General features: G+C 42.9%; 1 protein-coding gene across 2 annotated transcripts in view; it reads right to left on the minus strand.

Annotated features, from left to right (window-relative positions):
- Positions 1–15,857, minus strand: part of JAM2 (junctional adhesion molecule 2) — a 112,730-nt gene that overhangs the window by 17,103 nt on the left and 79,770 nt on the right. Inside the window, exons 5-7 of one of the 2 annotated variants that reach the window (XM_077294010.1) lie at positions 11,266–11,456; positions 7,883–7,985; positions 6,920–7,038 (exon numbers count right to left, since the gene is read on the minus strand). In XM_077294010.1, the coding sequence (XP_077150125.1) occupies positions 6,920–7,038; positions 7,883–7,985; positions 11,266–11,456 (413 nt within the window). The remainder of the gene's footprint in view (positions 1–6,919; positions 7,039–7,882; positions 7,986–11,265; positions 11,457–15,857) is intronic. The other variant, XM_077294009.1, reaches the window with a different exon arrangement.

The following is a 15,857-nucleotide window of genomic DNA, read 5'->3' on the forward strand; positions in this document are numbered from 1 at the left end:
CAAGGCAAAAATAAAGAGGGAAGTTCATTCAATAGGTAAAAAAAAAAAAAATACTATGTAAATTGCACAGGCACCCCACAACAGGGCTAAAAAAAAAAAGAAAAAAAAAAAAAAGTTTGCCCCATATAAAACAAAGCCTCATACACCCACATCAGTGAGAAATCAAAAAAGTTCTCTCTGCTGAGTGGAAAGGAGAAAACAAAAACCACAAAAATTAGCTGGTAATTAAGACTCTTTCAGGCCGCGTCATTAAGGGGTAAAAACTTTGGGAAACTGTTGATATTCCCTGCTTGCTCTGTTCACATGGGGCACTTTGCTGGCACTACTACTACTTATGAGGGGATTCTGCTGGCTGGGATGAAGAGTAAAAACTCTTAAAAAACATTCCACAAGTTACATCCACAAGTCCTGATTGGTGGGAATCGGGCTCCTCGTCGATGCTTTGAGGCTCATTAGGGATCCGCATGCTGAGAAACCATCAATTAAAACTTCTAAGGCTGTAACATGAAAAGTTTTTAAAAAGTTGAGTTACCCTTTTAACTTTTCAGAGTATTTTCTATGATTTTATAGTGTTGGCTGCACTTTGGTACGTCAGCAGACATGATATTTATAGCTTGAATTATGGGTGGACCATGGGGCGTTAGTGATCCTGAGAAGTACCGTAAATCTACGGGATTTTTTCTCTGTAGACAATTAACTGAAACCATGTTTCTGTCATGTACAAGATCCAAACTCTTCCCCTTGTCTGGTAGAAGTATTCCTGCTCTGAGGGCTCGCAGGGCACACACGGACCTCCCTCGTAATGCAGGGGATGCGGCCCGCTGAGCTGACACTCAGTCACTTCCTACAGCACGCACTCATTGACTGCTCGCCTGCCGTTTCCTGCCTTTGTGTTTGGTTTGACATCACTTCTGACTCTCAGGGCGTCAACGTGTTTTGCTTTTTCTAGTTTGCTTTTTTTTTTCTCCAGGAACACAAGCTATGGCCTACGGGCATAGGACATAGTCAGCAGAGGGCCCCTGTTTAACGTGGCTCAGAGCGGCAGCCGTGGGTGAGGTACGCTACATGACAATGGGGGTCCTGGCCAGGTGTCTGGACATTAGCCGTGATGGTGAGACACTCCTGGAGACCACATGGGGTTGTTGTTGTTTTCGGCCGGCCAGGACCAGGTCTTGCAGAGTTCAATGAGAGAGGCCATAGTCCATAATTAAACATATTTTTACTGAAAAATCAGTTCTGAAGAACTATATACAGCAGATGGTAGGCATTCATCTTCATGGACGTTTCAGTTATGACAGGTACATTATCTCACACTTCTTCCCTTCTCTTTCTGGAGGGACTGTAGCTTTCCACTTCTCTTAGCTCTAATGTCTCAAAACAGCCCAGCACACTACCCGGGAGTCTCCGCAGCCCCCAATAACGACACTACAGTCCAGCAACCAGAGTCCTATACTTTCACCCACCGTTCCACATCTTACTCCCCCCCTTAGGAGAGTTTTGATGCCAATATGGCTGCTACTTAGCTTCTCGCTCTATTGACAGCTCTGGACCACAACACGGGGCTTTTCTCCAAGTCTCGCTCGTCCATCCTTCTCTGTCTTGTTATCCGACTGACCGACAACTCTGCATCAGCTCCATAGTACAACTCCCTTCTTCGTAGGAACGTACTATCTGCTCAGTCATTTCTCCCTCTTTTGCCTCAGGACACCCACTGCACGTTTCTGCTGCTCAATCAGACCTGAGGTCTGCTACTGCCACAGACTCCTCCCTATCTGCCATTCTACCCGGAAACTCTCCATTGTCCCGCACTAAGCTCCTCCCGCCTGGGCTAGTCCCACTTGTTAACTCAGTCTCTCCCTGTAGGTTACCTAGTGCTGGGCAGAACACAATAAATGGGCCCTTGATTCACAATAGCTCATCATCAAACAGCTCATTATGTCTTAACAATCCGACTGCATTTAGGAAGCAAATTAAAAGCTTCCAAGGTAATGAACTGCAAAATTAAAGAGTAACTAAATGTTGAACAGGTTTTTTTTCTTAATATTCTTTTCGGGCTTTTTATTTCCCTGTAGATCATTTGGGGTCCAGGTCCTTTAATGCCCACCAATTGCTCAAAAGACCACTGTGAAACCTATGACGTTCTATTGAATCCATACACCACTCTGTGTGCTTCTGCCTCATGGGCTGCTCACTCCTCAGTGGTCTATTGAGGGATCGGTAAGTGTCTAAAGTCCCAGACCCCACCAATCCACAAGTGCATATTGCATGAAAAAAATGTTCAAACTCTAGTTACTCTTTAAAGAAGTACTTCCATCAAAAATGTATTCTCTAAATATATTGCAATCATCATATTATATAGCACTCTGTACTTACAATTGCTCATTTTGCCTTTTTACCCAGCTAATTCTTCTCTTTTCCATTAGGTCTATGACATCATGTGATTAAAAACAAACTAGCTGAATCCTTCTAAACTATGTAGAAACAGGAGATCAATCTTCCCTGCATGAGTCATAGTCACTGCAAAAGTCCCTGGAGGGGTGGAGGCGCAGCAGTTAGTCCAGGAGTTGAAGAGGGGAATGATACATGCACTGACAAGAGACCTGTTTCTACATAGAGCAGAGAAAAGAGAACAATTAACTGAGTATAAAGGATAAATGAGCAATTGTAATTACACAGCTATATAATATGATGGTTGCAATATATTAAGAGGTTAAAAACTTTGTTGGAAGGAGTGCTTCTTTAAGCAACTTTCTAAATGGTTCATTAAAATTTTTCTACCATTTTGCTGCTGCAGAGTTTCTGCTACTCATTGATATAGCGAAGTGATCTGCAAAAACACAACAAATCAGTTAAATCTGCCCAATCCCTTCTTTTGGTGCTAAAGATTACAAGAGAGCAGGTTGTACACATATTTGAGCTACATGGGGAGAAAGTATCCAAAGTTTTTGGGAGAGCAGAAAAAAACAGGCTATAAACAAGGCAGAAAGCAGGATAGAAGATGTGCTGATATCAGCTACTGAAGACAATAGCACCCTGGATACACACAGACCTCACATCCAGCCTACACTACTGGGAAAGACACTCTAATAAGAGAAAGATCAAAAACTTGAAATATCATGGGGAAACACTACCTTCCAAGAGGGTTCAGCATCGCCTACGAAATCTGTCAACTCTTCTGGGAGTCCTGGAGGTCTCTCCTATCTGTAGGAGTATCCCAGAGATTCCAGGAGAGTTGGTAAGTAACATACAGCTGCTTATCACAAAATTAGAATATCATCAAAAAGTTAATTTATTTCAGTTCTTCAATACAAAAAGTGAAACTCTTATATAGAGTCATTACAAACAGAGTGATCTATTTCAAGTGTTTATTTCTGTGAATGTTGATGATTATGGCTTACAGCCAATGAAAACCCAAAAGTCATTATCTCAGTAAATTAGAATACTTTATAACACCAGCTTGAAAAATGATTTTAAAATCCGAAATGTTGGCCTACTAAAATGTATGTTCAGTAAGTGCACTCAGTACTTGGTCGGGGCTCCTTTTGCATCAATGCGGCGTGGCATGGAGGCATCAGCCTGTGGCACTGCTGAGGTGTTATGGAAGCCCAGGTTGCTTTGATAGCAGCCTTCAGCTCGTCTGCATTGTTGGGTCTGGTGTCTCCCATCTTCCTCTGACAATTCCCCATAGATTCTCTATGGGGTTAAGGTCAGGTGAGTTTGCTGGCCAATAAAGCACAGTGATTCTGCTGTTTTTAAACCAGGTATTGGTACTTTTGGCGGTGTGGACAGGGGCCAAGTCCTGCTGGAGAATGACATTTCCATCTCCAAAAAGCTTGTCGGCAGAGGGAAGCATGAAGTGCTCTAAAATTTCCTGGTAGACTTTGGTCTTGATAAAACACAGTGGACCTACACCAGCAGATGACATGGCTCCCCAAACCATCACTGATTGTGGAAACTTCACACTAGACCTCAAGCAGCTTGGATTGTGGCCTCTCCACTCTTCCTCCAGACTCTGGGACCTTGATTTCCAAATGAAATGCAAAATTTACTTTCCTTGTGGACTGTGTCAGTGACCGCCTTCTGGACATCTGTCAAGTCAGTAGTCTTCCCCATGATTGTGGAGCTACTGAAACTAACCAAGGGAACTTTTTAAATGCTTAGGAAGCCTTTGCAGGTGTTTTTTTCTGTTAATTTTTCTAATTTACTGAGATAATGACTTTTGGGTTTTCATTGGCTGTAAGCCATAATCATCAACATCAACAGAAATACACACTTGAAATAGATCACTCTGTTTGCAATGACTCTATATAAATATATATGAGTTTCACTTTTTGTGTTAAAGAACTGAAATAAATTAACTTTTTGATGATATTCTAATTTTGTGAGAAGCACCTGTACATGTACTGCTGAGCAAGATGCCTCCATGATGGAGGAAGGAAATGTGCTATCTCCCCACCTCAGTGTGGCTCCTCTAGGGGGAATATAACAAATCTTGCAAACAGACTTTTTTTTTATCTGCAGATCCATATTTCTTGAGTCTTTGCCCAAAGAGTCTAATTTCTCGGCCAAGTGACCTGTCATGCCCTGCCGCCATCTCCCGAGCCAGAAGTGGAATGCTTACTCAGCAGTTCTGGACCACATCCCAACAATGGAGTTTCTCGGGGCTCGGCCTCTTCACTATCTATTACCAATGATATAGTTAATTTATAGAAAAGAGCAGCCAATTCATTACCAGACAGAGCTCTTCTCTCTCTGGCAATCGGCCATTGTGAAATTATGAATAATGAGGATTCTACAGATGGGACATTCGCATCCAGCTGAACTACTTCTCCAAGTGAGATACTAAGTCTGAAAGGGCTGGAGAGATGTCTGACACAGCTCCAAACCAAATGTGTCCTGAGCAAGGGGTGAGTGAGGACCTCCAGGACACAGATACGACCATCCATCACTGTGATACCTTACAGGCTATGTCCACCATTGCCATTAAATATTTCTAGTGTCCCAGCTCATCGAAAGTGAAAAATGAAGCAACTTTACAATAGACCTTTCTTAGACATTCCTTATCGTTTCCATTATAATAGACGACAAACACAACTTTATTTCATCTTTTTCCAACCTTCTGTTAATATACATTCAGTCGGTTACCAACAAGTTGGGGACTGATGGAAGAAAGTGTGAAATACGGGGTGGGTCAGACTACACTGGGTTTATTTGTTGTCTGTTGCCATGGAGACACAGATATGCCTCCAGGCTGTATGAACAGAATGATAAAGACCAAATCGCAGAGTTACATGTCGACAATTGTAAAAATGTTTGTGAAGGTGGATAAAACCTTTGAAATGGTTTCTTTAGGTTTCTAAAACAGCGCCAATTCCATAGATGCAGGAACACACGAAATCACCATTTCTGAACAATTTCGGCAGGGCCCTGAGGATCTGCCAACACTTCCAGGAACCTGGAAGTTCTTTCCCAATCTCTGGGAGAGTTGGCCAGTGTCTATGTGGGCTTCCGTCTGGGTTTTGGGCCTATTCAGATGAAAAATAAATGGCGCAGTCTGCAGCACTCTCCTAGACGTCAAAAATACCGTGGTTGATATTATACAAAAACTAACATGAAAGACATAGATGTGCCTAGACAATGAGGAGTCTTCCAGGTCTGTGGTGCATTATTTTTATTATTTTGGTTCCCCATACTCTTTATATGACCTCGCTTCATTACAATGCACAATGTGAGTTACACGGAAACCTCTCAAAACACATTTTATTTTCCAATACTATTAATACAGCTGGCCGCACCCTGCTCCCCGGGTAATGCTATCTGCAACTAATTATAGCGCTGGAACATTATGTGTAGCTGCTCCCTCCATACAATAAGTGCCCACCCCTGCCTATCACAGCAGAAGAGGGCTAAGATTATAAAACAATAACTATAACTGAATGTCAGAGTCATGCGATCTAAAGAAAGAGTAAAAGATCCATCTAATTTATTTATGGCACTATCTTTTTAGGGTGTTTGATCTGGGGTCTGTGAGTGTTTGGGGGGTTTGGTGTTCTGTCATTACTTTTTTTTTGGTGTGAGGAAGGTGGTTATATGTGCTATTTGTTAGGGTTTACGTGTATAACTCGGACGAGTGCTATCCAATTTTTATGGGACAGCACTGGGACAAGTGTTCTACTATGGGGTAGTGCTGATCTGCGTTTTTTTTTTCTCATGCCAATTCGAATCACCCGCACCCATTTGCTATGCAAATTGGATCACAAAAAAAACATTCAAGTATATCGGTGCGTGGAAATCATCCCACTGCACTTGGATGACATGTGAGTGCAGTCCGACATTGAGGGACACACACAATGAAGAAGATGGAGAAATCTTGTTCTCCATCTTCTCACTTGTGCTGCAATTCTCTCCTTTGAGAGAATCAGATCACACTATGCTGAAACTCGGCTCAGACTATGATCAATGTGTCATTAGTAGTGATGAGCGAGTATACTCGTTGCTCGGGTTTTCCCGAGCACGCTCAGGTGATCTCCGAGTATTTGTTAGTGTTCGGAGATTAAGTTTTCATTGCCGCAGCTGAATGATTTACAGCTATTAGCCAGCTTGATTACATGTGGGGATTCCCTAGCAACCAGGAAACCCCCACATGTACTCAGCCTGGCTAGTAGCTGTAAATCATTCAGCTGAGGCGATGAAAACTTAATCTCCGAACACTAACAAATACTCGGAGGTCACCTGAAAACCCGAGCAACGAGTATACTCGCTCATCACTAGACATTAGCATAATCGGCCTGATTCTCTCAGAGGAGATAATATATGCTAGTGTTACCCCAGACTTATTCAAATGCTTTATTTGTTTATATTTTTTGGTTGTGAGGGGATTATACTTCCTTAATGTCCAGTCTCAAAAATTGGCAAAAACTTATGACTTACCTGAGAAATATCCCCTCCGGTGTGCGTAGCAGACCCCGCAGCCGCATAGGACAACGACCAGACAGACGATGACTACGGCCGATATGATCCCGGCCAAATTCAAGTCATCTGTGTGACAGAAAAGAAACACAGTGAGGGCCCCTCATGTCCAAATGTTGGGCAGACAGTGAAATCCACACTCCTTACATCTCCCGTACAAATCTGTCAGTGGCCCCCAGGCTGTTCGATGGCGGTCTCAGACTATGGCTGCCTGCAGACTGCTGACAGATTTGCCACACAGAAATAAAACCTTAATAGCCATGAATGTTATTAGTAGAGTGCTACAATAATAGCATCATACCTTCATGGGGGTGTATACTTCTGTCTACAGCTCAGTGCAGACCTTTCTTCTTATAGACTGCGAACGTACCCTGAGTATAGTCTGTTCCTGTAGTCATGAACTTACACTCTGCCATCAAGGGCGGACACAGACAAAGGAGATGGCTCCTCCTGCCCCTGCAACCTTCATCTTTGAATATCTTAACAAAATCATCTTCTCTACCTTGGTAGTCTAAGGTAATAAAAGGGTTAAAAAGGATTCTCCCAATGTCACGAGTTATCCTCTATCCTTTGGCTGATCGCTGGGAGTCCGACTGTTGGATAGGAGCTGTATACACAAACCGGTCAATGTGTAGTCAAGTTGTGCAAAGTCTCTTCAGGTTTTGCTTATTAATATAAATCAGGATTGTCTGTCTATCTATCTATCTATCTATCTATCTATCTATCTATCTATCCATCCATCCGTGTGTCAATTTAATTTGACCTCAATGGGTGCAAAATCATCAGATATTCTGGATTACCAGATACTAATCAGAAAGAGGATAAAATGCACATGTATGAAAAGAAAAAGCTCCAAGGACAATAAAAACCCCCTCCCAATTTACAGACATCGGGCTGGCGGCGGGCTACTTACCCACTTGCATTCTCTTTGCCGGACACCTCTGCGGTTTTCCGATCTTATTACTGGCCTCGCAGTAATATTCTCCTGTATCCTCCTTTGTGACTGTGTTGAAGTGCTGAAAGAAGAGTCAGATTGTGACTTCCACAGATCAATAGTCGCTGGCGCTAATTAATATGGTGACATGTCAATTAGGGACTGTGTATTAACGGCGGATGCTGATGGCTTCCAAACTGTGGCGGTCTATGGATACATACGGTACTTCATAATGGCTTCAGGCTACGCGGATTTTCATTGTGGCTCAGACGTCACCATAAGGTCAGGTGTAGCGGTTATGTGGAGGTAAAATTGGGTTCATTATTATTCTGTTTTCTTCTATTAAATCAACTGAAATGTGTTCCTTAAAAAAAAAAATATTTTTTTTTTTACATTTTGGGGAACAGCACCACTCAAGTGAATGGCTGCTTTTGGTATTGCAGCCTAATCTTGTAAAACTTTAAAAGGATTTTCTGATTTTGGAAAATGCCTCCCCCCAGTTATGGGAACAAGGGTCATACATGATAAAAGAATTTGGCAGATGAAAGTTGTGTGACAACGTCAGCAGGAGAGGAGTCTGGAGGTCACTTATAGGGGGGCTGATGCTGATTGGTCTTTGGGCTGTGTCTCCTATCCCTATTAAAGGGGTTAGACAGTTTCAGAAAATCCTGCCCCCAGCTGCAATCGGTTTCAAAAAGAAAAACAGAATGTCAGGTACTTTACTCACCCTCGGCTAGTCCAGCACGGAGTCTCAGCCGCTGCTCCTGGTGCCTGCTGATGCCGGCAGCTGCAATCAGTGAGTTCAGTGATTCTGACCAAGCAGATGGGCACAAGCCTTCACAGACGCCGAGCTCACCGATTGTCTGCAGTGCTGTCAACGTGACGTCAGCGCTGCAGCCAATAGCGGACACCGGCAGCAGCGGAGGAGACTCAGTGTTCCCGATGTGGGTGAGTAGAGCACAGTCCGTTTTTATTTTTAAAAAAATGGAAAACATCTGTCTCCCTGCTGCAGTTAAACATGTAAAACCCCTTTAATAGGGAAGACAGAGCCCATAGGCCAACTATCCGCAACCCCAGACTCCTCTCCTGCTGATGGTCCCAGAAAGACACAAAGACAGGTAAATCCATCATGTGTGACCTGTGCTCCAATTCTGTAAGCTCACCTGACCAATGTGAAAATTGTCCAGATCTAATACTGAACGTCACTGGCCATCTTTAGGTTATGTTCACACTGAGGGTTTTTTGCTGCATTTTATTTTGTGCAGATCAGCTCCAAAATCCTTCATGAGAACCTGTTCAAGAACACTTTGAAAAAACTCTTTCCTATTCATTTTGATAGGAAATCCAGTTTACCGTCTGTATATTCAGTCTTTTAAAGAGGTTTTGAAAACGTCTGTTGCAGGAAAAAAAAGTGCAGATTACGTCTTTGAAGTGGCTTCTAATAGAATCCATTCCAAATAAAGCACTCCCCAATCAGAAGGCTGCAAAAAGATGAAAAAAAAAAGGAAAAGTTTCAGGAAAAGCCTTGTCCAAAACATTTCGGAAAACAAGAGGATTTCACTTTAAAAACATGTGTTTTTGAAAGCCTTGAAAAAAACTGTGTGTGAACAGAGCCTAAAGACTTCTTCTCACATGGATCCTTGGCGGCTATCCATACCTTTAATCCTTCATAATAAAGTGATTTTCTGTGGCCAGTGTTAGCCAAGCAAGGATACAGATCTGACTTCTGTCAGTGATAGCCTTGCCTTTCTGCTACAGTGCCTACTGCAGGTGGAAATGTTGTATTACACGTCATCCGCCATTCCAGTGATTGGCCATCCATGGAGAACAGGGATAGGTTGGGCCAAGGAGAGAGCTGCAGATACATAGAAAGTCTCCACTGTGGCTCATAGGGTCCGGGGAAGAGACCCCCTCAAGTAATGCAAGGCATATGGAAAAAGAAAAAAAAAAACTCAGTGGGACAAATCCTTTAGCGTTGATTAGTCAGTCAACTACAAGTAACATGAAGAATTCATATCACACTGTGGCTGCCATGGAGAAGACCTGAGAGGAGGCAACTGGCCACATAGGACAAGAAGATCCCAGTTCCAGCACCCTGTAAGCAATGTAATAAATATATCTAGTTATGTGAGTCGCTCATGATATGTTCTTCTCAACTTTGTTCTTTAATTTAGTTCTTGCCAGTTGTTCTGTATCTTCTGCCTCACCCTACCGTCTTCGCGTAGCCGTGGGTGGAGGTCAAAAATAAACTTTTAGATTCTCCAGTGTTTAAGATCTGTATTACCAGTTCCATGATCCGGTCACGCATTTATAATGGTGACGGCCATTCTGTGGATTGTGATAACATTTGTATTTAATACATGGAGTATCGGATGAAAAACTTTATGAAGTTCTTTCCTATGGACTCGGGGAAAAACCATTTATTTTGGGTCATTGTCACAGTTCCCTCTAGAGCCGTAACATGAAGCCACAAGGTCCCGATTCATGATCTGCACTAGAGTTAATGTGAATCAATCCATCGTCCAGTTCTGACGGCCACGTCGGTAATCTGCGGCTGCTGGATGGGAGCCCTGAGAACGTCCCCATACCTGGAGGCATCTGCAGCTCTTCGTTTGGTTAGCTAGTATAGTGGTGACATCACATGTCCATCACACCCCAACGATGTTGATGCACCAGGCCAGCTAACCAAAAGTACAGCCAGGAGGAGGATCTCAGGAGTCCAGATTACTCAGGTGACTGAGGGACTCTGACCTGCAAATCGATTCACACCAACCATGACTCCACAATCATTACATGGTACTTGTAGGACTGATTTCCAATGTTGGATCTTTAATATAGGCCACCAATAACAAGGGACAACCCCTTTCAGGACATTATTGTAAAAAAAAGTCACAGCCCTGACTCCTTAGACACAAGACCTACACAGAAGCCAACATGGATGTCATAGGAAGGTTCAGGACCCTAACAGTTGGAACAGAGATCCCCCTCCATAAGAGCATCTCCCACTTTGGTGGATACAAGCTACGTATGTATTACATGATGGCCGGCAATCTATCTGAACAGGTGCCATGTAACGCTTGCCAGAAAAAGCTTGGCTGGCATCTTGTTGGTGGTGTTGGGAGCAGAACCGACCAAGATCAGCAGACTGCTGCCATCTGAAAGGGCTTTTACTAGTGAAGGGTGCTCCTACACAAACATGGAAAGTGCTCTCCTCAGCCTCTGGTCACTGATTTGGAGAGTTTGGTTAAAATATTTCCACCCACTAATCAATAAGGAGCCTTCCTGGTGACAGTTTCAATCCAGCATCCTAGCCGCCTCTAGTCTGTGAAGATGACAGGTGCATAGGTGACGGGAGAACTTACCAGCGTGCCGGTGGCTTTATCCACCTTGTATGTGGTGTTGGTGGCTTTAACACTTAGTTCTAGGGCGAAGCCATTCTTAAACCACCGGTACTCCGATGCCGGATTTCCTTCTTTCTCTCGACATTTGAGTTCCACCGCACTACCGCTCATGGCGGAGCTTGGAATGTCGCACGCTGGGACGCTAGGGGCCACTGTGCATAAAGAAAATACTGATGTTACTTCTAGTAATATTTTCACATTCTCTACAGGTGATAACTGCATTATTACAGGGGTTGTCCAGGTTTGGGATGAAAGTCTGCAGTCACTATGTGCCCGCTCTCACCGCCGGCACAGGATACTTCTGACAGCGTGCGGTGTGCACACTGTAAGGATTCAGAAGTATGCAGTCACATACAGTGCAGACTTTCATCCCAAACCTGGACAACCCTTTTAGGATAGAGGAAAAATATTAAAACAGAAACTTGGATGTGCGTCCCAGTGGTCGGACTCTCAATAATCTAACATTTATCACCTATTAAATGTTAAAAGCATTGTCTATGCCACTCATTTTTTTTGTTAAATGAGTGGCATATCCCCAATATTAAGCTGATCTCAGGGTGTCCTTAACCTGGGAACCTCAGAAATCAGCTGCAGTCTAGAAAGGAACTGGGCAGCAAGTGTTCAATTTCACTACAGCACCCCCACAGGAGAAGAGAAGCATTACATGATCTTCAAAACGGTGTCCCCCAGGTAATCTGTGGTTACACTGAGCCTCTCTTTTTAGTCAATTTCTGGTCTGGGTAGATGGGTGATTTGAATGACGGCATACCTACTGAAATACCCAAATATATATAATATTATATATATACATACATACATATACACACACACACACATATATATATATATATATATATATATATATATATATATATATATATATATATATTATATATATATTTTTTAAAGCACACAGTCCATGAAAAGGAATCTGACCACTTGAGATGAGATCAGGTACCCTAAAGTCTCCTGTGTGAGCGGAGAAGTAGTGAGCATGTGCGACCATCACTGCTATGGACAATGAATAGAACAGTGGTCGCGCATGCTCAGTACCGCTCCATTCACCAGATGATTTTTGGGATTCACATGACTGGCTGTAGTCTCAGCAGCCAGGCCGCAGTGTTAGAGGGCATATAAGGAATATATTGGTATTATAGTTCAACAAAAGTAGAATACATGTCAGAATCCTGAAATTAAAAGATGTTAAAAAAATGTACATATCGAAAGAGTAAAATGTTGGGAAAACACAAAAAACAGGTGGGATGGAATAATACTGAAAATAAACTGAGCCTTGGGGAATCATGGCCGTAAGCGTTGTCCTCATCTACCTACACTTCTCTTTGCTTTCTATTACAGCGGTCTACCCTAACACCTTAATGCTGTCAATTACTGTGGATTTTCCATCTGGATTTTAATTGGGCACAAATTTCTTGTGGATTTTCCCCATTGAAATCACAGGGGACATATAAAAAAGGGCAAAATTCTCCAGTCCTGAAAAAAGGTTTCTACAAAGTTTATAATAAAGAAAAAAAACTTACTCACTATACCGTGTGTTCACCTCGTCTGACGCTTTCATGGCTTCTCTTGCGCAGTCTCTTTACAACCTGGCCTCCGGCGATCGCCCTATCTGACCACTGCAGCCAATCACATAGGGAGAGGCGTCATTGCAGGAGGCTGGGTTGTACAAGGACAGGCAGAGGAGCCACAAAATCACCAGGGGAGGCAAGTACAATATATATATATATTCTATTTGTATACTTTTCACAGGAAGATCAACAGCAAAATCTGCTTCATTTGGTGTGGATTTGTAGTTGTGGAATTCCCTGAACTTCTTTATTGAAAAGCGGTCGACATTTTAAGACGCGATTCTGCTATATGTGCACATATCAACTAATGTATTTATGCAACTGGTTTAATTAAAGGCGTTTTCCAATAGATCATAAAACAAACAGCTGGAAATACCATAAAAATAACCTGAAAAATACATTACTCCCTTAGGCGTTCCTGTCCGGCACGTGACCACTGTTTACTGTGTTTTTTTCTGACACCGGCAGCTGTTTTTTTACTATTTCGACAATCTGTTATTTATTTTTTATGAATTCACATTTTAAGTGAAATAATTCACATTTATTAATGCCGTCGAGTTCCTGAATGCTTTAGAAATCAGTCAATATTGAGCAGAGTTTTCACATCAGACCTAGCGTACAGACTACACATCCCAGAATACCAATCCCTGCAGACACTGAACCAGCGAGGAGTGCCAGAAGATGTGAGCTCAGAACTAGGAAGAGCAGAGCACAATGTTGGGATAATACAACTTGTAATTCACGATTAAGTATTAGGAATAGAATTGAGAAAATCTCCCGAAAATGTATTTTGGTCAGATTCGCTCGAATCTGTCCTAATTGACGTTTAGTTCATCTGAAGCCTCTCCAGTCCCCAAAGCATGAAAAACAGAGGGCTGGGAAGTTGTTAAAAATGTAATGAAACATTATAGTAGATTGTTACAGGCCCACCACAGACATGTATGGTTACTGCAGGTGTTTCCCTCGCTTCAGATCGGTCTTCTGGCACCGAGTAGACCTCACGTCGTCACTTGGACAACAATGCCCATCAAAGATGTGTGTGACGCCCCTCGTGACCACGTGAGGCCAGAAGATCCAGATCTGTGTGGTGACGAAAAACAGATTGGGGACCAGCTGGGGAGTTGTTGTGGCAACCACACACATACACATTTATAAAATTAAAAAAAAGAAAAGACAAACACTTTCCTGACACTTGAGAGAATAAAGCAAAATGGCTGAACCTGGAAAAATTCATTTTCAATTTTTAATCACAATAGTGTTATCTCAGTGCCCTATGCCATTACTTGCACTAATACTATTTACCTACTACAGGGTATTTGCTCATTGGTTTTTTCTTGGGTTTTGCCTGTGAATTGGCCACAGTGTGAACGTACCCCTACACCATAAAAGTATACCAGCTTATGCCCCAGCGCTGTTCTTTGCTTTTACCCTTTATATGCCAACGTTCCGTCCTGACAGCATTTCCCTCCGTGCAATGATTGCTATTTCTCTCGTTCCGGATGCCGCTCCAAAAGAAAATATTTGTTCATCTGAAAATAATATTTGTAAAAGACCCAAGAGATAAATGACGGTCGGCCCTGTGATGTCTCTGCAGGCTCCCTATGAAGAATGGCCGAGCCTTCATCAGTCTGGTATGTTTAGATTTTCAAAAACATATCTCCCCTCTTTTATTTGTAGAGAATGGCTTCCTCTCCAGCTCATGAACAAGCAGCTGGCAGCATAAATATTTATTGTAAGATGGATTTAGTCAAAATCACACTGAGCTCTATGCCTGTAAACCATCAGTGGGAAAACAATAGATAAAAGTACAAATATGGCAGCCGGCGTACGGTAAGAAACCACTGCCAGCAATGATTAAAGGGATTAGGTAAATTTTTTTAGGGAAAGAGTGCAACCCCCCATAACACCACAGGTTAAAAAATAGCTTAAATAGCGATTCCTTAAAATATTACCCCCCATAGTCTCACTTTTGCCAGCAGCTTCCCCATGTCCTCAATTTGGGCTCCATTCTGGCATCACACAGAGGTTTCAGAAAGACTTGCCAACTCGTCAGGAGGTATTCCCTATTTTCAGGAGACTTCTGGTCAGTCTTGGGCAAGTTGGCAAATATTTGCTTAGTCAGTGAACCCAGCCTAGGTCGGCCCCATCCTGTCTGCTATAGGTCTCCCATTTTTACTTTTTCAAAAAGGTGGTGGGGAATTAGCCACATGGCAAAACCTATTGTTACTACTCTGTTGTCAGGAGACCCAGAACCAGGGGCTCCTTCCCTGTCCCTAATGCTAGGGGACATCCTAGCTCACCCTGTTCCCCGGGTTACTTCTTAAGGTGAAGATGCCGAGGCCGCGTACCTTGCCTTATCTCCTGAATCCGCCCTCTGTCTGTACTTTTCCTCCACCCAGGGAAGAGAGGAGTAGCAGTGCACTGTAGTACACCAGCCAGACGAACAAGGTAACACAAACAGGGGTAAAGGAAAATACCAGGCATACAAATATAAATTTACATATAACAGAGGAATGCACTGGGGAGTGGACGATGGGGAAAAAAGTAGGAGAAGGAAAGGGAACTATCACACTCACAAAACCAAATAGTCACAGATAAATCCACCAAACACCTACTCTTATAACCACCAACTACTACCCTCCAAGCCATGCAGCATAGGCTAGCTCTGACAATGTGTGTCTGTCAGGACCAAAATTTTATAGGTAATAGGAGTAGCGAACAGTGCTTAGATGAGCGCCTTAGCTCCCAGGGCTCTCAACATGGCAGATTAATCCCTGCACTGCCAAAAGAAATTGACACCATTTAAAAAGATGGTGACATGCCTCTATTCAGGGCAGGAGTAGGAGAACTCAGACGCTGCGGTCTTCTGGCTCCTCTCTCTCTGTTGTGGTAAACCTGTGACACCTTATCCCCTTTATGAGGACTCGTGAAGGCTGAAGTTAGCGTATTGGTGAACTTTAAATCTTC

The sequence above is a fragment of the Ranitomeya variabilis genome, chromosome 3 (genome assembly GCF_051348905.1).
Source record: "Ranitomeya variabilis isolate aRanVar5 chromosome 3, aRanVar5.hap1, whole genome shotgun sequence".
Lineage (NCBI taxonomy): Eukaryota > Metazoa > Chordata > Amphibia > Anura > Dendrobatidae > Ranitomeya > Ranitomeya variabilis.